Here is a 27,013-nt window from a genome sequence, read left to right on the forward strand (position 1 = left end):
TTAATGATATACCTGCTTGATTTAAATTAGTAAGTTTGCACATTTTAATATAAATAGAAAGTAAACTATGAAATGTATTCAAAATGAGATGGGAAGTTTAATGTTTACGAAACTAGAATAAATTTAATTGTGTACATTTTTATGCAATTATATTAAAACAACGTTTACGAAGAAACTAAAAAATAATTATGTTGGATAAATGTTTAATCTATTTACTTATCTTATGTTTAATCTATTAAGTCTATTTTAGAAGATACAAATTCATAATATGTAATTCGCTGGAGGATGGTAGGTATTGTTATAAAAACTTTTTATAACTATATTCATGTATGTGAGTATAATATATTTTGAATTGTTTGTAGGTATATGCACACAACACAATATATTAAGAAGATCATGCAGATACAATCGTAATGTAATAATACGAGCCTCTAAAAGCATGCTGACAAAGAAATATAAAAAAATATGCTTTTCTGTTAAAGGGAAATACAAATTAAGAAATTTTTCATAGAATGAGGATAAATGATCTTTATAAATCTAGGCTTGGTGTTCATTGAGCTCAATAAGTATTATCGGTTACGTCTTAAAACAATGTTTTATAGTTCAACTTGAGTAGGCTGAAATGAAAGAGTAAAAAAATATGATAAAATTTATTCAATAATAATCACACAGTAAATTATTGTAATAGTCAAAGAAATGTTACCTATGTTTTTACTATATTTAATTTGGCTGTATTAAATAAAAAAAATATACTTATATATAAATATATATATATATCACAGGTTATATAAAATATTCTAAATGCGTTAATTTAATCACAATACTTTTGCATAACAAAAGTGAAGTTTTAATACGTCTACACGCCAAATATTTATAGACGAAGATACATATTAACATAAATGTATATATGAGAATATCATAGAAGTATATAAACCCTGATTCATATAGGAACTTTCAAAAAACCACATATTATTCAGAAAAATATATTAAAAACAACTTATATGTTAAAAATATCTCTACAATACCGTCTCGAACCCTTCCGAACACGACACTAAAGTTTTATAAAAGAAACCTCTCGATTTTCTACCAAAAAAAATACTAAAAAAATCATATAATATGATTTCACGAGCCCAATCTGACCGCTCTGATGGTTGAAGGTCTCAAAAGATTTTTTTTTTACTTTGATCTAAGAAAAAAAAATGACGTCGCCGAGTTCGTCATATTGATTTTATTGCGACACTACACACTGCGATTATAATCTTGTAAATGTACCTATTTATAAAATACAAAGTCTGCTATTCTGGTGACACTGTAACGTTGATTTTTTTAGATATAATTAATATTAAAGGAATATTTATTTCTATGTCTTTAAATTTCTCCTTGCAAACGAGAAATATTGGAAGTGGGCAGTGACAGACTGGCCGAACATCGATTTATACGAGTTGCGCTTTTCAGTCGTGAGAATCGAAAAGAAGACGTTAAACTAAATATTACATAATATATTGAAAATAAAATAATATACAGAATAATATTTTTGAAAGAGAACAAATTAATTAATTATATTTATGCGTTAACAGAATTTATGGAAACAATTATTATTTGGATACTGCGTTACTATACAATAAGATTTTTTTTATTAGTGTCCATGTCTTCAATAAATATTTTTTATCTTTAGATTGTTTGCACAAATAGCTTTAAAAATGTATTTTTTTTTAAATAAAGTAAGAATGTCATATTGAAGTAGAATTCAGTGGCTAGACAAAGGGTTTCTTTATCAAGTGCCAATCAGAGATGTTTGATTTTTAATTTCTTCATCAAAAAAATACAATATGCAAAGATTTCTCTTTTCTACGAAATCACCACATTAATTCCAGTGTCATCTATTACTACTTGGGAAATTAGTTATCATTACTCTTAATATATTTTTTTATATCCCATAAAATCCTTTATTCATATTTCCATTCCTTATTATATTCAGTATTTATAAAATAGTTCACTCTTTTTTTATATAAACAACCATGCTCTTGCTTTTTCGTATAAGGTGGTTGGGAGGGTTAGCTGCATTGATATGTAGTTAATTATGTTCCTCCATTTATATCTTTAATTTTCTTTATGGCCAGAATTAAATTTATTGTGTAGTATCCTTGTGTTGTTTAGTATTTCGTAAGGTTTTTGGAGGTCAATTTCATGGTTATGCTATCTACATAGGGTCCTGAAAGTCCATTGCTCCTTTTCTCCTATAGGGCAGTCGTTGATGACATGCTACACAGTTTAAGATGTGTTGCCGTCACATGGACAATAGTCTTCGTAACTCAATTTAAACTTTTTAACTCCTGGGCTCACTTTAACGGGGTTATATTGTCTGATATTTATTTTTAACTAATTACTTAAAAAAATATATAATTACTATAATCAGTTAATAGTCTTTCCTTGGTTCAATTTCCCATAACGCCCGGTCTGGATGGTTAGGTACTTTAGGACACGGACGACTTGTCGCGATGGTATTACCAAACCAAGTTCCCAGACTAAATACGACACGTTTTGTTTATCTTTATACAAAAAAATGTCACCTATAACACAAAATTACAAACTATAAAGCCATTTTTGTATTTACAAAATGTTTGATTTTATTCATCAGAATAAGAGCAATTTTGGTAAAATTCGTAACAGCAATGGCTATTTTTTTTTTTAAATTCTTTAAAGGATTAGAGTGCGTCAGAAAATTATGACTAGGGTTATTTGTGACCCTCTGGGCATACCCTTCGCATCGTTGAAGTAGACAAAATCGATCGTTATAATAACTATTATAAATTGTGTTATATTATATATATATATATATATATATATATATAAAATAATATAGTGTTCAAAATATTAACCGTCGGTCTTTAAATTTACAAGCCCAGCATCATAGCATCACCTCTTCTAGTGATCAGTGACGTCCCGTGGGGGTAGGCATATTGAGCGCCGCTTGGGGGCGGCAGTTACTCGAAGGACAAAAAATCGCGGAGAACCATTAGGTATATATAGAAATTTCTACCTAAACTAAGTAATAACGGAAATATCTTTCCATTAAAAAATCAGCTCACTGGTTGGAAAAAAATATATTAATTAACATAAAAGGTTTAACAGGATTGTATTTTTTTTCCGGGTTAGCGATGTCTAGTTTACTTCCGTTTACTTTGGACGTACCTTGGTAGGTACATACTTACCTAATTTAAAATTTATCCAAATATTTTTGCCAGCTACTCGTGAGTTTTGGAAGTTATCAGGTGTATTTTTAAATATTATCTGAAACCGTGGACTCCCAATAATGTCCATTGAAGCAGTTATGGCATTTAAATTAGATTTGGATGACATAGTTACTGACTTTGCAACAAAAAAGTTCAGGAAAGTTTTTTTGTTTTTAATGGTTGAGTGTTGAGACTATTAATTTATAGTGCATTTATGATTAAAGGTAAGATATTGGAGCCATGAAAGGATGATAAAAAATACTGTATAAAAAATAGGACGGCATTTTGTCTAGGGACGTCACTGACGCTAATGCATATTTATCTTAAGAAATAATAACGTATACACCTTGAAAAAATGCATTATTCCTATGAGAATGTGATTTAATATTAAGATACCGTTATGAAGTCTGATATAGCACTGTGTTCATCCAAGCTTATGGAATTGTAAACCATGTCACGACCACAGCGGCTGAATAATAATAATTAACATTAGTATGGAGAGTATTTGTGCAACTTGAAGTCAGCCGACAGGAGGCATCCGATGGATACTATTTCAATGAAGTTAGAAAGAGGCGGGAAAATACACCGCCATTTTGTCGGGCGTCCATTTTGAGTGACAGCACGCGAGCGGCAGATAACTTACAATGAAGAGATTTGTGGGAGTCGGCACCGCAGGGATTTTATAAACTGAAAATAAACGAAAAAAAAACAAATAAAAAAAGGGGAAAAAAAGAAAAAGTTCACAAAACAAAATAAATTAAATAGGCAAACATATAAAAAATAAAGTCATTTTACCCAACATTTGGGAATATATTTTTAATATTCAATATTAGAACCAATTTACCACTCGTAGTTATTTGCAGCCTGAAATCTATACATTGTCATTTAAAATAAATGTATTTAAATTTTGCTACTACATCGTGAAAAGATGAATTAGTACATTTTTTGAGTTATATTTAATGAAAAATTTCCACATTATCTCAAAACATTCATAACGTAGTATAATAATCTAGGTACGAGAGTGTAGGTATTATATTTCTTCAGCCGTACCAATAAATGAATTCCTATCACTGTTTAGTATGTTATTTGTTTATTTGGCCTTAAATATTTCCACACGAATAAAGGCGAATGCATCTTAAATGAGATAATTTAGTTTTTACGTGATTGAAAAAGTTATGTTTGTCATTTAAGACTTTTATAATTATTTATCACCTAAGATGGGTACCTACTATATACCAACTAGAAAAAAATCTTTTTTTGAAAAAATACGACACCCGACGGGAGTTGAACCTGTATAAACGACAATGTGATTTACCAACTAAGCTATGTAGCCAAAAAATTAGGGGTTGATTTGATAACTTCATGTAACAACTATAAGTTAATTTCGTCGTAATTAAATAGAACGCCCGTAGCTAAATTGGTAAATAACATTAGCGCGAAATCAGTCTATATAGTTTCAAGTCCCGTCGGGCGTCGTATTAAAGAAAAAGACTTTTTATAGTAGGTATATATCTGAGGTATTTTCAAATTGTGTATGTTCAATATAAAGACTATCACATTCTCAGATGTTGTGAATTATTTGTTGAATAAAACAAATAGTTTATTTAGACATTTATATTATCGGAATCAAATATTTTTTTTTCAATTATTAGTCTTTGTTGGACTTGAATTACAAAAAATTTCATATATTATTATATTATTATGTGAGAAATTCTGAGAAAATATCGTCACTGTTCTGGCAGAAGACACTAATTCGAAAAAATGACATATTGAGTTAGTTATACCAAAATGTTCCTTATTTCAAACTTTACCGTCTGGAAACCTTCTTAATAAATAAACAGTCTTTATTTTAAAGTCATCCTTTTTACAATTACTTAATAAACTCACATGATAGGCCATTTCAAACATTTTATCAACTTCAAAGTCAAATAATTACTCAAAACTAGTATTCTCCAGTTAGTGTGTTCTGCCAGAACAGAGACGATATATTATAACCAATAGAAAAAATATTTTTGAAAAAACGTAAAAAAGGAATCGAACCTGCATCTATTGGGTATCGCGCCCATGCACATAGACCACTATACTAAAGGCGTCATACTTAATTGCGACAAATTTTAAATAATGGCTTTCAATACTCTCTGAAGCGCTTTCCAAATTGAGCTACTATTGGCGATCGATTGTATTTTAAATCAAAATAGGTACATATTACTTAAATTAATACTAACCGACGTCACGGATCACACCAAGATTTTTTTGTAACTTACTTGAACTTGCTAATAATTTTTGATTAACTATTTTTTTATATTTATATTTTTAATGACTTTATATTTGACATAGTATATGATTTTATTTACAAAACACTAAAGTATTTATAAGTTTTAGTTTATTTTTATTTCATAAAAGCTGAATACGTAGTGGTTTTAAAATATACACAGTACGCGTTGAAATTACTAAAAAATACTACGCTATATAGAATTATTTTATCATCTCGAATGATTTAATTTAGAAGTGACATAAAAATAAATAAATATGCGTCGAGAAAAACCTGAAAAAGTAATGGAAAAAATCTGCATAACAAAATTAAAAAATGTCACATACGCATTGAAAATAAAAATATCGTAAACATTTTACGTTCAAACTATAAAAATACATTTTCTAGGTGAAATGTATCGTTTTCATGTCGGAAAAAGGAAAATCGAATTTTTGAAAGCACGTTAGAAGTCTTTCATACATCTTATAGAAAGAGAGAGAGAGAGAAAGCGATTTTGAGAGCCAGCCTCTCCATATAAATACGTGGAAAATATTTGAAAGGTGTTTGGTTTACATTATATTCCAAGATTGAGTATACGTGAACGTAATAGAGTGCCTTTGATGCCTTGCACACGAAGTATAAATTTGTTTCACATGTTATTTTACAACATTTTGACATGATAGAGTATTTTAAATTTACAACGAGATGTTAATGTTAAAAGAAAATGTGAAGAATTATGAATATCCGTGTGGTGGGGTGATGTATCGTGTTTAAGGGTGAAAATAAGGCTCGTACCGTTTAAAGGTCGAATACAAGGCAAAAACAGAACACAAAATGTTATAATGTCTCCTAAATTACGAGCCATTCACAAAGTTCAATGTAAAGTTTTGCGAAGATATTAGACTAAATAACGTTATTCATTGATAAAAATAAAGGTATAATGCGTTCCTATACTAAAAAAAAATGGTGATATAACCACAGACATCAATAACTTTATTATAAATTTAAAACGATGACGTTTGCGACAGAATATCCTTTTATACTTTTGATATTATTATCTTATACAATCATAAAATGTTGGTTTCTATGATTAAAAAAAATGTAGGACATAATTATGAGATATAAATCTTTCTTCCAAAGTCTACAGGTTGTTCAGAATTATTATGCCCAAAAGAAACCCAGATTTTACCCGGTAGGTCAGCCATTAATGATTTTTTTATGAAGATATTATGTTTCTTATTAAATAATCAAGAGGTTCATTATTTTTTAGTATTCAGGATGGGCATTGGGCAACCCCACGATGGCCGGCGTCGGCATATAACGTCGTGGGTCCCAGGTTCGAATCCTGGGTCTGGCTAGTGCACATATTGTTTTTCAATTTGTGTATGAGTCAGAGTATGGACCTAATAGGTTGAGCAAGCGGGTAACATCCATTTCTCGTAAAAATAAAATCTGTCAATACAAACCCCACTCTGTGACGGCCATATGATCCTATTAGGATCGGACATGGTCGGACTGAAAAAAATTAATGAATTGGGCAAACTACATATTTCGAAGAATAAGTTATCGGTGGATAAATATCATCCAGTGGTACCCAAAATATTAAAATACCTAAATGGTAACCAATACCACGCTGGATCGAAGAAACAATAAAGATCAGTTAAAGTTAATTGCAATGTAAGACTAAACGGTAGAGAAACGTATGGGCTTTAAAAAAATAATGAAAAAACATTCAGATTTTTTAAAATCGACTCTATTATCGTATGTGGATCACGAAAAGGTTTTACAAAATTTTTATAAAATATCGACTAGAAAAATCCTTAGGTCGAGAAACGTTCGAATACATACAGCTCTCTTACCTAACGAACGCTATAACTACTGAGCAATCGACGCCGAGTGAACTCCTTGTAGTTGTCCTTCAATACAGATCTAAATAATGCCACATTATTAAATGTTGTATAAAATATAATTATAATACAAATATATTAACGAAGATATATATTCTCTTTAGTACTTATATTAAAACGTTTAAAACAATATAAAGCATTAGCTATATTCCACTAACAAATTGTCTGCTTCTGAAACAGGGGGGTGTGTGAGTTCGAATTCCGTGGCCGGCAAATTCATATGCTGTTTTTAACAATGTTAAGGAATGGCTGAAAATCATTTCTATGATAAGAATTTTCTCCAGAGTACGGCCAAGTTATCTGTATATAAGTAATAATAGTCATGAAAAAAACAATAGAAAAAACGTATTAAATAGCAGTCACAAATAATCGACAAATCCAACACTTTACCCTACAAGTGCTAAACTAACTATCGACGTAACTGTGGCGTAGCAACTTGCTGCGTAGAGGACAAGCAATATAAGCTATGTAACTTATTAATCTGTAGAGCTTGGCGTAGAGCGAAACCGTAGCACTTCTACGAACCTCTTGAGTGCTACGGCGGAATACTGTATCGACCGGGTGAGGCAGAGCTGTTGCGCACTCAGATGTTCAAACACAACAAAAACGCAATGACTTTGCAATACTATTATTGCTCACGTGCACAAATGTGTGTGTTTATATTTTTAATTGGAAATTTTTAAAACTTTTTTTATGTTGACCATAACTAGTTTGGTCGCCAGTCCATACATACGTAGCATATCCTGGTAACGCCGCGGGATAATTTATTTTGACCAAATCCGATTCAGTTTTTTACTGCTGATTACAAATCGTCGCCATCTTGGATAAATAGCGGCCCAAAATGGTGTTTGGTTTATATTTTATTAACCGTTATCCTTATTTTTTCTGAAATGAAATAAAGATCGTTAAAGTCTACATAAAAATATATCTTGCATATATTTGTGTAATTTTAACGGTTTCATCACAATCCGAGAAATTAATGTTAGTATTTAAGTGTCCATGACAATGCAGAGACTGCGCTGGATCGGCCACGTACATAGAATGCCGGAGGATATACCAAAACGGGCTATGTACGCCAACCCAGAGGGTGTAGAAGTTTTACCTAACTCTATAACTGTCACGTCATTGTCTATGCTCATGTTTGGGCCATAGACAGCGACGAAGCAGAAATAAGATACTGATAGTTGTCTAGAGACCTTTTCCTGTGTAGAGGTTATAAGAACGCTCAAGTCCTTCGCTGAATTATCAAGTTAAACCTAAGCGATATAATAGTATAAAAGCATGTTATTTGTCATGTAATAACAAACAAGTTAATGTGCGCCATAATATAAACGATATAAAACACCAACTCGTGTATTATTCATCTCTGCCAGAACACATGTCACACACACGAGCAACCTTCAGATATCAATCGAATAACGGGTATAGTTGGAACAATGCAAGTAACGACTACATCCCTTATAAGGGCAATAGAAGACCTGGACGGCCGAAATTGAGATGACTAGAATGCGCGACAGGAGATTTAAGAATGCTCAGTCAAAGCAACTGGAGAATGTCGGCACTGGATCTTCCAGAATAGAAGGGAGTTTTTGAAGAAGACCATGACCAATCAGGGGTTGTAGTGCCATATATATAATGATGATGATGATTTAAGTTTTTCGACTTTCGATTGTTGTTAAAACAAAACAATCAGCCTGTTTCAATACACTGCTGAATGAGGCTATCCTCAAGCTCTATTCGCTCTTCTCAGTTTCTTGTTCTTCACTGCTACATAATTCCGCTGAATCTTAATATTTAGTCAATCAAGCGTACCTTGGGCCGGCCTTTCAGAACTCTTATGCCGTCGGTGCTACTGTATTTTCGCATTCGTCCAATGACAATTATAATACCATACTATTGCACGTATGCGATTTATTAACACGGGATTTTAGAACTGAAATATGTGTGCTAATGGAAAAGGGACACATTTGAAAATTTTAAAACTACGTTTACTATGCCAAACTATGCATAAAGGTGAAAGAATCATATTAAAATCCACACACAAAGTAGTAGCAAAATTCAATAATTTTGGCTCTCATGAAAAGTAATGTTTTAAAACATAATCTTCTTTGTTTTACATGTAGATAGATAGTAATATAAATATCACGCTATATTTTGTAAATGTGATAAGTGATTTCCAATTATGAAAATTTATTTTGCTAAGCTTTCTATGGGAACACAGTATGTCTCTGATGGGACCCACCGTGTATCGAGAAATTGCATTTTTAAAATATCTCTACAGACATAGTTTTGATGGTTCTACCAATTCGACCAATATAAGAAGAAAACACCCACCGCAATTTAATCCACATAAATATAGGTTTTCTCATATTTCTGTCTTTATATTTATCAACCATTGTTAGTAACATAAATTACTGCTTAGCGGCCATTGGGGGCGAAGTGCATGTCGTTGGTTAAAATCTTAATTCTGACAAATTCATATTGTTGTTTAATATGTGTTTGGATCCAGGGTATAGATCTAATAGTTTGAGCAAATGGGTAACATCCATTTTTCGTAAAACAAACAACTGATAATAGTACCTCTATTTTGTAGAAGCCCATATTATGATCCTGTCAAGATCGAATATGGTGATGAGTGAGTAACGTAAATGACAGAGGCATTTAAAATTTTATAGAATTGTAATTATTAATTAACAGAAATAAATTTAATTCCGAGGGTACTCATGAGAAATTAATATACCAGATATATACTTCAAAGGGTCTGATAATAATATGAGGATATCGCATATTTGTAAAGCCTTATTCAAACCTTTCAAAGCAAACTGTTGAACATATTATTACAATGGCTTATATGTAATACGTCGCTAATCCTTTTCGTAAGTAACTAGTCCTATGAACTTTGATGATAAATGTCAAAATGGAACAAATTACAATAATTATTACGAAATATCATTTATTAGGCTGGATGTAATAAAATAAGCCTGTGTGTTGGCCTTTCTAATGAAATTTGATTAAGTGGGGTGGCTGTAATGAACGCTAACTGAAAATTTTAAAAGCTCAGCCAATATACCTAAAGCCCCGGGATATATAATATTTACGGAAGCGAGAATTTTCTTTGAAAAATTGCTTGAAATTTTATGAAGACTGAATTCGGTGAGAATTTATCAAAAGTGAAAAGTTATGAAAATGAAAAAATGCTTGTTTTTGGGGATGATTTATTAGTTTTATTTTATTATGTCAAGAATAATTAAAAATGTAGCAATCATACCACTCAGCTTTAAATGAGTGCCACACTTTAATATATAATGTGTTTTGTTGTCAAGACAAAAAATACAGCGATAATGATCGACAGCATTTTCTCATTCATAACTAGATCATTAGGGTCTGTTATGACTTGTTAATTGTGACAATATCTTTTGTAATATATGGACTGCATTTGTAGAAATTGGAAGGGGAATGTATGAATCCTCACTCACTCATCGAGTGCGTCACGTGACGCACTACTATCGTCACGAGTCCTTCACTCGACATAGTCAATCGTCATTTTACTCGAATCAAGTCTCTCAGTTCATTGGTATAATCAATCTCTTGATCACATCGATCTCACCAGTACATCGGTATCTGCGATTATAATCTCACTAGTCATCTTTATATTTGTGTTTATTGTATTCTTGTATCGGTCAATAAACTTTCCTCCAAACTTCCACGCAACAACGAACTTCTATCTCCTCCACATTATTTACCGCCAAAAATTAAACACAATTAAGTGCATCAATTATATCATATCACTGCGAATAGAAGAAACAATTATGTTCGAAGGCAATGGAATGAATATAACTAAAACGGATCGAAAAGACTTGACAAGACCTTCGTCCGGCAAAAGCAGTTCCATAAACACATGTTGACGAATTTTCAACAATATTTTTATTACTCACAATGAAACTGAGTTTTTGTTTATTCCAAAATGTTGTCATTTGATTTCTATACATACTATTAGAAAAATCTTGAAAAAAATACGGTAGGTACTGGTAAAAAATATATTTTTTTAAAGATTTATTTCTGGCGTTTTTTCAATTATGTTCAATACAAAATATTGTATTCTTAAATCTTGTGAATTATTCGTTGAAAATAAAACATTTCAATAACATTATGTATTGGCAATAACTGCAGGTGCGATACGACTGTTTTTCATGTTTGTCATGTTTTATAAATTCTTAAAATATCGTCCACTTAGCACATTCGATGTGCTTTATAATTGTTGTAGGTACCTATTTAATTTTTATACTGTTTTTGTGATACCGCATATACCTATATCATTCTTCTTTACAGTATTTTAACACTATCGTTGCTTTTAAATGTCATATCGTGAACGTCTTAAATTTATAATTTGTAATGTTCACTGTAATATGCTAAAAATAAATAATTTTGAGTGACTAAAATTTGGAGAGGTCCTGATATCAGCTAAGAATCAAGGAATCTTGAATTTGACATATCTACATCTCTATCTTCTCTATATATATAAAAGTCTCGTGTCACGGTGTTTGTGGTCGCACTCCTCCGAAATGGCTCGACCGATTTTTATGATTTTTTTTATATAAGTATATATGTTAGGTATGAGAATAGGTCAACAAGTATATTTCATACCGCTAGGTGATTAGGATATCTCTATCCAGAAAAAAATATCTTTTATGTTTTCCACAATTTTTTTTATTATTTGGCATCAAAAAATACATATAACCTCAAATTTTCACCCTCCTACTCCCACCCTCCCATTTTTTAATCGCGATTTTATTATTTTTGTATGAACAAATTTAATCGTCGTTCGTATTTCAAACAGACCGAAATTATTTATGTTGTTGAATGACAGATGGCGCTACATCCGAGAAGAATTCAAGAGAAGCGTCGCGTCAGTTTGACATTTCATTCGGCATACCACAACGCCGTGCGTGCAAAATTTTGTACGAATTATTTTAATTTATCTATTTTTGTGTGCGTGTATTACAGTGCACAATGCCAGCAAGACGCAAGAGGGGCCATTTGGGCCGTCGAACGAATAAAGCAACAAACATGCAAAATAGTAGAGCAGAAAGAACAGACGAACAAATCTAACAAGATAACAAAAACGTGCGTGTGAGCATGCCGCGATTGCGTGCATTTCAATCACAAGAGGCACGAGCTGAACGAAATCAACAACGACAATTGGAACGGAGCCAAGCGCGCCGGTTCGTAGTTAACACACGCAGAGCAAATGACCGACAACGCCAACAAGTACATCGAGCATTTACATCCGCTTCGTTCCTTCGTCTCGCATTCGAGTACGAGCCAGATATTGAATCCGAAAGTGCTGATTGGTGCTATGGACAAAGAACGTCCCCATTGTCATGCGCTCAAATTCAAACATGAGTTAGCCGGGGTGTGTTGCGCATCAGGAAAAGTGCAACTACCAGAAATTGAGATACCACCAGAACCATTGAACGACTTGCTCATCGGCACGGTTCCAGATTCAAACCTGTTCCTGAAGTCCATTCGCACATTCAATTTATGCTTCCAAATGACTTCGTTCGGAGCAACAGAAATAGTTCACAATACTGCGGCAAATAGTCAACAATTCCATTCTACGTTCAAAATCAAAGGCCAAGTATACCACAAACTAGGTTCATTGCTGCCAATGCCGAACAAACCACATAATTTTTTACAAATCTACTTCATGGGCGGTGAGGACATCAATCGTGTGGATGCACGTTGCGGCTACAATAACCTCAATTCGCCTAATGCCAGGCGCATCATCGGCGAACTGGACGCCCTATTGAATGAACACAATGAATTATTGAAATTCATCAAAGCACACATGCACGAATTGCAAAGTGACAATCACGCTATTGTCATCAATCCTGATAAAACTCCAGCTGGAGAGCACGTGCGTCGATTCAATGCGCCTGTTGTTGACGACATTGCTGGAATCATGGTTGGCGACCGCACATCGAGGCGAGAAATTGTCATTCGAAGAAGAAACAATAATCTGGAGTTCATCGCTGACACACACCGTTCATACGACGCTCTCCAATATCCGCTAATTTTCTGGAAGGGACAAGACGGATATTGCATAAACATTAAACAACGAGATCTTTTCACAGGTAATTCATTCATTATGAACATCATTACTCATTCAGGCGGTCATCGTCTACAGCGCTCCATCCCTTTTTCTGTCATAGATCCCATCCCCACACACCTACGATACATTCGTTATTTTTTATTTAACAACCAAAATATTCACTAGAAATAATTTATATGGCAGAACGTTTGCCGGGTCAGCTAGTAATATATATTATCGGTATCTGAATTTGATTCAAACCACTCAAGTCGTCGCCAATAATAACGAAATTTGATAAACGTTTTATCATAATTAAATACGGTGAATTTGGCTAAATTGGTAAAACATATTTACCGGATTCCGATGGTTACTGGTTCGAGTCTTGTATATAATATGTTTTTGAAGTATTTCCGAATTAAATTATACTAACTTTGGCGTAAAATTTACGACGTCGTTCCAAATAATGTTGTGAGTAATTCATTAAATAATTTAAAATATTTTTATTAAAAAGACTTCAAGATAAGCATTATTGGTTAATACTTAGGAGTACAATTAACGCAAATTTTGAATTATTTAAAAATAATACTAACGTAATTACGTTGGGTGATATTTTCTCAATGTCTTTCTTTCTCACACCTCTGCTAACCAAAAACTTTGCCAATTTGTGTCCACTTTAAGCATGAATTTCGCGAAGCGGAATATTAGAGAATAATAAATGAGGTAAGTAGGTACGAGTAGCTACCTAATACTTTCACAAAGACTGCGCCCTTTCAGATAACTCTTCAAACGATGCCAATTTTGTAACTGAATACATAATAAAACATTTTCATTTCCTTTAATGAGAACACCATCTTCATAAGCCCTTAAGAATGTTTCATCTTTATTAATAAATTACATCATTAATTGAACTGTACTTAAATATCGACAGAAACATTAAATAAATAAACAAAATTAACATGCGGTTTTCCTCATTGAGATTTACCAATTAATAATTACTAGGTTAACTTAATTTAGGGCGCAGGAAATTACCCCAAGTGGGATAAAAATGAAAATCTTTGGGCAATGAACGCTTTAACAGTCAGTATGGTTGTGATTCCCGTCAACTGTGAAATTGTTTGTATGACAGAAGAATCTGAAGTATCGGCAGATGCACTTTTTGAACTTTGCTCCAAAAATGAAGTACGCATTGCGTTTCAGAACAATATATAAACGAGGAAGGGATAGAAATGCTGCTGTCGTTTACAACAATATGTATTTGCGAATAGCGATTTTCCACTATTATGAACATAAAATCAAATTCGGTTGACCACGAAGACAGTACTAAACGAAATTTCTCTAACATCAAAAAGCCTCATTTTTTATGTATCAAACAACCATTCCTCCAAAACCAAAAAAGTAAAAATGTTTCATTTCATTTTGTTTAATTTTGTTTACTTACTATCTTTTTGTTTCACGTAGTTTATTTTTATCATATAAAATACATCATTTTCAATTTTATAACTGTTTTCTCCATATATATAGGTTCAATAAACTATTGGTAATTAAAACTTCTCTTTGAGTTTACCGTATTCCGTAGAATTTAAGAAAAAAACATAATTATATGGCGATAGTAAAAAAGTAACTAAATAAAATAAAATTACAGAACTAGTCATATTATGACAGGTGACAGTGGAATCGGAAAGACCTCAATCCATGGAATAGCTTCCAGTTTGACCTGGTGTATGGTTGAAAATTCTCCGATAAAACATACACGTTACATGACTCCACGACGTGCTCAGTGGTCTGAATTTCATCACACTCGCAAAGTAGGGACTCTTTCAAACCCTACTTATGTATCATTCGAGCACACTTGGAATGCCCACACGGCTTTCCCTACTCTAAGGAAAAATACCATTGTAAACAGATGCGATTTTAGTGTATTGTAAAAAAAAAATGCCTGGCCCCTGATTAAACTACTAAAATAGAAAGTGTCGCAGCACATTATCATTAAAGTGTGTGTGCTGAATAAAAGTATCATAATAAAATTGATAAAAAAAAAACAACATAATTTTCCATTATAACGAGAAAAATATTTTCTCATATTTTACCGTTTTTACATTAAAATTTTAGAGCCCAAAAAACGACATAACAAAAATTTGTAGGTTTCGTGCTTCATTTCTAAGAAATACAAGCTGTTACTGTATATTTTCACATAATACTCGTAATACACGAATGTAGGTACTGTAGAGTGTAGAACAGCGGCGAAAGGTGGAGGTAGACTGTTAAGATCCCATATAAATAGTGCATACTAAACTTTATCAGTAAAAAAATATTTGTTTTCATTAGACTAGACTACAATATTAATTTGTTAGTTTTAAAAACTCAATTAAACTCTTGCAAATCTAAGTCATAATAGATAAAAGTAAAAAAATATTCGCTTACCCATATCTAATATTATGCCATTAAACCATACATAATATTAGATATTATAGAATATAGAATAGAGACAGAAGAATATTTTTTATCGACTATGGTTTGGTTCAGCAGGGCTTAATGAGTTTAAAAAAAACTAACCATCACCATATATTATGTAATAATAAGTATTATTAATTAAACGAAAATAAACTAGTATGACTGAAAGAGTTTGCATTATTTTTGTCAGATCGCTTAGGTGTGCTAACACCTAAACTATTATAGTTTGGATTAGGCAGGGTGTAATTGAAGTTAAAAAACTAATCTTCACTATATGCAAATTTTATTCTTAGTCCAATGAAAACCACTCTGTTTGACTGGCGAAGTTTATTATGCACTATTTATGATGAATGTTAACAGCCTACCTCCACCCCTCGCCACTAATATATCTTACTCACGCTGTTGAGTTTTTTGATTTGCATGAAAATCGTATAGCACCTACGATAAACAATCTAGGATAGTTAGAACGACGTTAATTTATTTAGGGGTTTATATCCAGCACTTTAATAAACACCCCTAAGTACTCAGAGTAAAACATAACAGTGTAGCATAAATTGAACACATGTCTGCCGACTACAGCTCACCAAGTCTGAAACGTGAAAGTAGGCAGCAAAAAATACGGTGATAAAACTGTATTAACTAATGACGTGCCCTAAACACCCGAATAATTAAGCACTTTAGATATATTAAGGGTCTAAACATGAATAATCCATGTATGATTATTCGAAGTTTCGCCGAAAATTAGTCTTCAATAACCCTATAACAACAAGAATAACAATCCAGAGGTAGTGCAGTCAATCAAATGTAATAATGATTATTATCATGATTCAATATCAAAATGGTGGCTATTGTATTTAATTCAATGTTTACCAATCATTATATTTTAATAAAATACGAGGGTGGGTCAATAAGTCCTTAGAAAAGCCGACAGGTGGCGCGACTAGTACTGCAAGCGGTTTGTTTTCATGCAGCGGCACTACCGATTCAGTATGCTGCGAAGTTTCAATCAGATTGGTCGGGTTGTTGTGTGTTTCTCGTACATTTAAAAAAAAATTTGCTTGTGGAAAATGGAAAAATGGAAAATGGAGAAAATTGAGTTTAGAAATGTTATTAAACATTTTAATATAAAAGTGTTAACAGCAAAGGAAATAAAAAATGAGTTGGATTTAGTTCACGGCATATCTGCTCCTTCACTTGCAACTATTTATAACTGGTTAAATGAATTTAAACGTGGTCGTACATCAACAAAGGATGAACCACGCTCAGGACGTCCTGTAGAGGTGACTACACCAGAAATAATCAATAAAATCCACGATATGGTGTTAAGTGACCGAAGATTAAAGTTGAGTGAGATAATTGAGGTTACAGGGATCTCAAAAGGTAGCGTCATTTCTATTTTACATGACAAATTGGACATGAAAAAAGTTTCTGCAAGATGGGTGCCGCGTTTGCTCACAGTCGACAAAAAACGCAATAGGGTGGTGGCCTCTAAAGCCCTGTTGTCGCTCATGCAACGCAATCCGTATGAATTTTTTCGTCGCTTTGTGACTGTAGATGAAACATGGATACACCACTATACTCCCGAGACGAAAGAACAGTCAAAGCAGTGGATTGCGAAGGCAAACCATGTCCAAAGAAGGCGAAAACCGTAAAATCAGCTGGTAAGGTTATGGCTACTGTATTTTGGGATGCACGTGAAATTATTTTCGTTGACTATTTGGAAAAAGGAAAAACAATAACAGGGGATTATTATGCATCTTTATTGGACCAGCTAAAAAACAAAATTGAAGAAAAACGGCCTCATTTAAACAGGAAAAAAATCCTCTTTCATCAGGACAATGCCCGTGTTCACACATGTTTACGATCAATGGCTAAAATTGAAGAATTGAAGTTCGAATTGGTCGACCACCCACCGTATTCGCCAGATTTAGCCCCCAGTGACTTTTTCCTTTTCCCAAACTTAAAAAAATGGCTAAGTGGACAACGTTTTTTTTCAAATGAAGAAGTCATCGATCGGACAAATGCTTATTTTGAGGACCTTCCGAAAACTTATTTTTCTGACGGTTTAAAAAAAATTGAGAAACGTCTAACCAAGTGTATTGAGCTCCAAGGAAATTATGTTGAGAAATAAAAAAAAAATACAAAAATAAAACCTGTTTTAATGCTTTTTTCTAAGGAATTATTGACCCACCCTCGTATATTCGGTAAAACTGTATATTAGAATTTGTAATTCAATTCACAATTCACAATTTTAAATAAACTGCAACATTTTACGACCTATATTTGCCATAATATTTACATTCTATGATTCAATGATTTAATATTACTATTTCAATGTACATTTTTTCAAACAACAAACAACATTCATACATACATCATGATAAAACAATTAAGTAGATAAAAAATATGATTTTTGTAATAGAACTGATATTTTTTTTATTCAACGAATAATCTCACATTTTTCATTGGACATACATAATTTGAAAACATCTTACAGAAATAAATAAAATCACTCGGTGTCATATTTTTTTCAAAATTATTTTTTCTAGCGGTTATATTGTATTTCTCTGGGGTGTTAAAATTATGTAAGCACTGATAAATATCAAATTTCCAATTATAAGTTCAGAAGACTATAATAATACCTAACGGTATTTGATATGCAATTTAAAACAATTATAATTGAATATACGTCAGAGACAGTAACGCTACGGCCCCCTTGGGCTAAGGATATTATAAAGATGCCATTTTGTTTTTCGCATCGAATGGCGGATTTATATGTGACAGAAGGGATCAATTGCGTCACAGATACTCGGGATATCGATATAAAGAATTCAATACCACCTAACCTCGAATTGGGTCTTTTCATAACACATTCCTACTTACGAAAGAGATTCTTTGAATATCGAATATCCGTGGCAGACTATTTTGTGTGTTCTATTTTTTTTACTAGCTATATATCAATATTACCTTAAATTGTATGCTATTTTTCGCATATTTTTAGAGTACCGAGAGACTTGAAATTCGATACAACGTTGCCAATGTGATCACAATTTACTGTATTTAAATTTGGGCAAGGTCAGGTGCTCCAAACTTAAAGTCTCCATACAACATTCTTAGAAAAACGGTTTTTTTTTTGACAATGCAATTTTGATTATATCGCCAATCAATTTTTCGTTTTCGGAGTTAACTAATGATATATACAAAATATATCAATAATATCAGTCTTTAAAAAGTGATATTAGTAAAACAAATATTCTTATATGCTACTTTTAAAATGACTCAAATGGAATAGTACAAAACTTAAATCCATTAGAATTGAAATTCAAATTCCATCAAGTACCCTAGGTCGATAGCATCTATTAATATTATGAATATAATATATTTCTTAAACATTGACACTGATACAACGAGCAAAGAAGCAGTGCCCAATTATGACCATAATGTATTTACGATTAATTTTTTATAGTTTTCCAGTTAAAATTTATTTTAATCTTGACGTAAATTGTGATAAAATCGAAATCGTAGCTTCATCGATTCAATAACCAAAACTATATTCTAGCTTAGAAACTTTTAATTTTCTTCGTGACTTCACAAAACTTGTTTTTTTAAGACTAGCCTTTTTATATTATCATAATACACCAAACAGTAAGTAATGCCACGGTCATCAACATACACCAACTGATAGACTATTCAAAATCTAGTATCTTAAAAGGTCACGGTTCAAAACCCCATACCCGTATTAATTTTACAGTAATATTCAGCATGAATCCGCGTATCGGACACAGATATAGATGACCCTGATAGTTCAATGTGTAAGACACAGGCTTCTCACACGGGGCTTCCGGATCAATTTCCGGTGAGGTAACTTTCTATATTTTTGATTTCTTCAAGCCTGACTATTTCTGTGATTGTTTCACTACTACTTATACTACTAATTTACTGTTACACTACTGTAATTTGACATTGTAAATATAAAAAACACAACATATTTATATATTCTATTAAACGGTGCATGCACCTGAGAATAATAATTTATAAAGTTTCATATATACAAATGAGAATGGCATAAATGTCATAAACATAAAAACAGTATAAAATAATGGTATTATTTAAAAAACCAAGTAGGTATACAAAAAAGTACATTAAAGGTATTACACATGTCAATAGACGAACTATTCCATAGAGACTGAATTCTTGTCATTGAAGAACGTATTGCGAAGTTTCATTTATAAAAATCAACGTGAAACGGGTCACCATTTTTGATAATTTTAATGGCGCGAATGAAATACATAACCATGTTTTATTTGAGGAAAAAAAATATACATACTTATAACTTTGACTTGCGTACATATAAACAATATTACATAGGTAGGTTGCGTATTTTAGGACTTCCGATTTAGTTGCAACATAAGCCGTAAATCCGACGCCGGATTTCGGCGCTTGTGCGTCGGAAAATGTGGGTCATGAAGGCAGTGGAGGGTTCCACAGAGAGTATGGATTTTGTAAAAAGTCCAATAAAATAATAATCATGTTTTATTCATTTCGGTTTTATTCATATGAGAAGTCGAATCAAAAACGTTCACACGGCGTAGAACATAATATATATTTATGATACTCGTACCTACCATTGTGTTATGTTGATAAATGACCAGGAACCGCAATGAATTCTAACAAATTACTTCCAACCGTGATTAATAGAAAAAATCTTGATAGTCTTGTTATAACCGAATCGAATAAAAATTTAAAACTAGGGAATTTAAAAAAAGTTTTATTTTCTTATAATTTCTCATAAATCTGTTCTATATTATGTAAATAAAAGTTTAGGTGAAACTTTTTTGAATATATTTCTTAATGTTATAAGAATTACTACTGCAAACAACCAAGTTTTAGATAACCGGGGCGAATTGTCCTAATATTAGACGTTTGACATAAATGACTAATATCGAGACAAAGCACACTAATGATTGCGCCAGTGAGTAGCCGAAATATCCAAGAAACCCCGAAAATTACAACAATATGCAATACGGTGAAAACAGCGCACGAAATGGAAGATTTTACGAACCGGAGCGCTCGATAATTTCCCAAAAATATTTACATATTTATGTAATAGCTGTATGTATTGGAAATATAGCTGCCAAGCTCAGATGGCATAATAGAGTAACTGTCTTTAAACATGTGGCATGCAAGTTTCGAGCATAATGTTTTCGTCCCGCAGACTAAAACTGAGGTTTACGTCACTTCCAAAATATATTTTTTTTATGTATAAACTAAATAATATTTCACGAACAGGAGCTGCGCTCCGGTGCATTCCGGCTCATTTCGAGCGCTGGATGAAAACCTACAGACATATTTGGATAATATTAAATTAACCAATATACATAAAACGCGCCCGTAATAGACAAGTGGCATTTTGTATCCTTACCAAGTCGCGGGTTCAAATCCCGCATCTGGCAAATTCTGTTATTTTTCAGTATTTTTGGAGCTAGGAACACGGACCATGGTAGGTTGAGCAAATGGCTAACATTTGTTTCTCGTAAAAAAAGTCTTTCGAGAGATTGCCAAAATCCACATCGGATAGTAGAATAATTTAAAAAAAAAACTAACTGTTTTATTAACGTCATGGCGTATCAGGCAGATGTTCCCATATTATAGTGTATGTATAGTATTCACATTTTATTACTTAAATTTCGGAAGTAATATTATTAGATTTTGGCCACCGAGAATAATCTTTGGAAACCACTAGATTATATAACACAATAGCCGACACGTATGACGTCACAGTTCGTGTTATATAACACCCGTGGCATCCGGCACTGGCGTAGTGTGAAGTGTCCTATCACTGAGGGAATAAATGGCGTGGCGCGCAATTCCCTGCCCATTCACGAAGTATCGGATTGTCAGCGAACCGTGCCTAAGCCGAACGACTGGCCCTGACCTGGTGACCTACACGCAGCGGCCCGCCAAATGCCGAAATTGCCATAAAGGGCCGCTCCAAGGGATGGATACAGTAACGCCCAAGAATGGGCCGATCTATCAATGAGAAAGTACAGTTAAGTGCTGTGAAATTGATTTTACTATTCCTTCTACTGTCTTTCAGGATATTTAGGCTCTACGTATGCTCACGTATAGTATATGTATTTATGAGAAAAATTAATTGAACTTGCTGTTATTCATAATTTAATTTAATTAAATAAATTAGCATTTTTGTTCATAAGCGGAGCATTTCTGATTATCCGTGAAGGTTATAATAACAACTTTTTTTACAGTTAGTGATTATAAACAATGTATTCAATGCAATGGGTTGTTGCTGGATGAAGGAATGAAACCCACATCCATGATTTCATAGGCTACCGACCAGGGAACTGAAATACCCAACGGGTAAGGAAAAGCAGGCAACCGATCTCGAGTAAGGAAGAATTCGGGATAGATTTAAACACGTATCAAGATTACGTCATACGTCGAATACTGACAATGGCTCTCGGTTTATGCATTGACGCTCATTTAATATTGGTGTGTTACACACACTATTGCACGTATATAATGCGTGGCTCATTTTCGTAGGACACTCACACATTCAAAACCCTGCGTCAAAATTTACTGTATTGGTATATAGCTTATCGGAATTCTATTTATTATTTATTTTGTTCTGTGCTACCGACTATGGCATGGGATCATAAAAATTACATTATTTACAAAGGAATAACACAGTAAGAACTCATACTCACAAGACCATAAATATTCGAAAGTTATTGATTTTTATCTATACTGATTTTTAAGTTTTGTTATTAAGAGTATGGGTTATTTATAACGTATTCAATTTCTTTGTAATAATTAGATAATTAATTAAAAAATTTATGGACATGAATGTTTATTTAATAAAATAATAAATAAAAGATTTTGGAGTCACTTGATTTATGATGATTCCGATTTCCGATTGGATTTAAACCTAAAGATAAATTCACGTTGTAGATATTTCACCACTAATACGTAGTAGTTATAATTTCAGTAGTCCTTCGCACATTTACAGATTGCAAAAAGAAGAAATAATATGATTTAAAGAATATTTCACCGATGCACCGATAATTTATTTTAGGCATAATAAATAATACATACTATATGCAATCATTTGAAAAACAACTATGACAATATTAGGTATTCAGACCGGTCATTTTAAAGTACCTATAAGTTTCATAGTATTGATTCTACCGGCAGTATTGCGAGCATCTCTACTGTCGTTGGTTGGGATAGTTCAAGGAATTTTACTGCCGTGAATGGATTGGCTAATAAGCTACCTTTGAAGGTGATTCATTTCGGGGAGGGGCTTGTCAGTATTGAAGGACAGGGTCCAAGAATTAGATTTCAATGTAACGTAGGTAAATTGAGGCTGGAAATTTCAAGAGTTGTAGAGGATTGGCATGTTTTTGAGGCAAGTGAAGTTATTATTTTTGATTTATAATCCAAAATGTTACCGTTTCAGGTAGGTACCTACCTGATTTATTCGAAACGTTTTGTATAGGCTTCAGCGTCGATATTTTTCAATATATATAAATATATATTAAGTATATTGAATTATTGTTTTAAATACGTTCTCTATATAAACGGAACCTACATATTATATGAAAGCGAAACTGTAAAAATATTAATAAGACAATACATAGAAAATCGATGAAATTTCAAACGTTAATTAACGGCATAAAATAGAGTGATGAATTTAGTTTTGAATTTCTTACAATATCTACTTTCATTCCGGTACTCTCGCTGTCAGACTTTCGCTTTCCCTAATTTTGTGGATATTGCTCCGCACCTACGTCGACTAAAGCAGTGAACGATACATCGTTTGAAAGGTAAAGATTATGTCTGCACGCTTAAACCTTTGCAAAATCTTGATAACTGCTAAATCACTTACAATTTTCATACTCTCACCACCTATAAAAATAATATCTCGTGAACCAGAGAGTCACATATTTGAATGGGAATGACTGAACGAACATTTGACTCGATGCGTATTGTCTGGGACTCATGACCGTACTTGATTTAATCCAAATGCAAATATTCTTGCATTCTGATGATGCCGCTTTAAGGAATCACAAATTGCGCCTCCCCGATTGTTCGCCAGATGGTGACGTTAATTTTAGTACAAAAAAATAATTCGACTTCATCCATCGATACTTGCATATTGCCACCGAATAAGATGTATATAGATTTTTCAGTGGCGAAAGGTGGAGGTAGGCTGCTAAGATCGTCCATAAATAGTGCACACTAAACTTTGTCAGTCATACGTATTTGTTTTCATTGAAAAATACAATTTACAAATGGTTTTTGTTAGTTTTTAAAATTCAATTAAACAATGCAAAAACCAAGCCATAGTAGATAATAGTCAAAAAATACTCGTCTATCTATAAAATATCTAAAATTATGCAATTAAATCATACATAACTTTGAATATTTAAAAGATAGAATAATATTTTGTATCTATTAATAATTATAGTTTGGTTTAGGCAAGGCTTAATAAATAATAAAAAAAAACCAACAATATGTGTAAAATGCATTCTTAATTCAACGAAAACAAATAGGTATGAATGAAGAAGTGTGCATAGTTTTGTCGTGTCGCCCAAAATATACCAAAACTATTATGGTTTGGTTTAAACAGGGTTTAATTGATTTTGAAATACTATTCAATACCATCTGGAAATTGTAGTCTTAGTTCAATAAAAATAAATACTATTAATACTATCGACTGAAGGTACTTGATGGAATTTGAATTTAAATTCTAATTGATTCAAGCTCTGGACTATTCCATTTAATTCGTTTTTAAAAAAAGTTAAATTCTCGTAAGCAAACGTACTATAATTGTTTAGCACTTAAGAATTATTCGGAATTCATGAAAGCGACGATGAAACCGTACAAACAAGGTTGTCGAAAAACTGAGGTACCTATAAGCTTCATGTTATATGAGTACTTTCACAATCCACTATTATCAAATATGTAAAAAAAAGATTAGGATGCTTTTAAGCTTTGGCGGTAAAAGCACTCATCCGAGGCATCCATTAATACTATGTGGCGGCAACACATTCATAAATTATTATTAGATATTTTAATAATTCGCCATTGTCTTCGTGATTAAATTAAAACAATGGCATTATCCTCAAATCGAGCTGACAATGTTATTTAGGGGATGAGAATACATGAATAAATTATTTTGGGGATAATTGAACAGGTTAGGTTAAGTACGGTTTTTTGTCAGGAAAAAAATATTTAAAAACAAAACGGTTAGAATTTACTTTTGACAGCGAAAAAAGACGAAAAAATGTATATTTTACGTGATATTATTGTAGTAATGTTTCATAGTATGATTTATTCACATAACAATATTGAAAACACTTATAACCAATAGAAAAAATCTTTGTTGTCGATGTAAGTGGGCGCGAAAACCGAGAGACGCAGGTTCGATCCTGCTGGGTGTCGTATTTTTTTCATAAAAAAAAGTTTTTCTCTATTGGTTATAACTGTTATAACTATATTTTCAAAATTATGTATGTCCAATAAAAAGAATGTAATATTCTAAAATCATGTGAATTATTAGTTGAATAAAAAAATAGTTGAGTGAAAGATATAATTGTAGACCCAATATAAATTAGTTAGCCTGAAATTCATTTATAACTAGATGACATTAGGGTAAATGATATTATTATGTAGATTGGGTTAGGCTAATTCCGCCCTGAAATTCCCTAAACGCGCATAAAGACGTACGTACTTACGATAACTTAGGGATTTTATAGTGTAATTATTAAATAATAATCCATTGTATATGCTATTCTCATTGAATCTCCATAAATATTTCCCTTTATGTAATAACAATCTTTTTTATGGATGTGTGTGTGATTATGATTAGTATAGCTTCGTGGCATGGAAAGGTGCATCTTGGGCATAACGCGCAAAGATTACAAAATAAACCAATGGATAATGAAGCTGACAAGAGTACGCGATGTGATATCAGGCTGGCATATCGCTCAGCGAGTGGACAACCGCTGGACAAATGCCGTCATACAAGGGGCGCTAAATGCCCACAGGGACGCCCTAACACCTGCTAGATAAACGAACTTACAAATTTCGGTGGATGAACTAGGGACCGAGAAGAGTAGATTGAGATGATGATGATAGTTTTTATTTTATTTATATTTGTACGAATTTCTTTTTTTAGAAAAAAAAATTCGATATCAATTACATAGATCAACATACTTCTACCAGAAAAATTCTACTGTCAACACTGTTACATCATACCTGTTACATTATAGGTGTAAGATATTGCCAAATATTTATATCAGTATACGAAGCTATTTTTTTCCTTAAGCGTACAGTTTTCGCGATTCGACGAGATTATATTTCTGTTTGCCTGAAAGCTTCTTTTTCCAATAAACAATTTTCATTTCGTATTTCCTTTTTTTTCGTCATTTCCCGAGAGTATAGGTACATACTAACCTTTTATATATATATATTTTTAAAGATTTAAACAATGAATGTTATTCGGGTTTCTCGGTATGAATTTGTATGAAAGAGACACGGCTGGATAGCCTAAAAGAATCCCACAGATCCGAGGAATTTCATAAATATTATGCCTGTGATGCAAATGGAAATAAATTTTCCACCGAATGCGTAGTTATTCGCTTTGAAAATTAATCAAACGTTAAATGGAAAATGATATTATTATTTTACCACTATCAACGACAGTTTCTATACATGCATGGCTATATAAATGCCTGGAAATCTGTGAAATTCCTACTCAGTGATTTTCAACCTTATTACTACCTGTGTTTTAAAAAATAACCGTAACAGAATCCTGTAATAATTTTGAATTATCAGAAAAATCTTTACTACAATTTTGTCGAAACACAATAACAACAGAATTATTAAGATTTTAATGCCATATAACTGGGTCTACGACAATTTAGACTGCCCACTGGAAGCCAGGATTACTGGACGACGGACATTTCAACTGTGTGAAAAAATACACGTAGGTACGCAGCGACCCATAAATCAAGAGGCAAGCATTCTAGCATCTACTCCATGCAATCACCATAAT

At 32.4% G+C, this 27,013-nt stretch overlaps 1 protein-coding gene across 1 annotated transcript in view; it reads right to left on the reverse strand.

The window, feature by feature from the left end:
* Positions 1-3,087: 3,087 nt before the first annotated feature.
* LOC147072609 (oxysterol-binding protein-related protein 1-like) overlaps positions 3,088-27,013 on the reverse strand; it is a 75,144-nt gene continuing 51,218 nt past the window's right edge. The window contains exon 11 of the mRNA XM_085947011.1: positions 3,088-3,920. Coding sequence (XP_085803137.1) covers positions 3,914-3,920 — 7 coding nt within the window. The 3' untranslated portion in view covers positions 3,088-3,913. The remainder of the gene's footprint in view (positions 3,921-27,013) is intronic.

The sequence above is a fragment of the Rhyacophila brunnea genome, unplaced genomic scaffold (genome assembly GCF_057557595.1).
Source record: "Rhyacophila brunnea isolate RB1 unplaced genomic scaffold, BYU_Rbru_1.0 scaffold_2, whole genome shotgun sequence".
In the NCBI taxonomy this organism is placed as follows: Eukaryota; Metazoa; Arthropoda; class Insecta; order Trichoptera; family Rhyacophilidae; genus Rhyacophila; species Rhyacophila brunnea.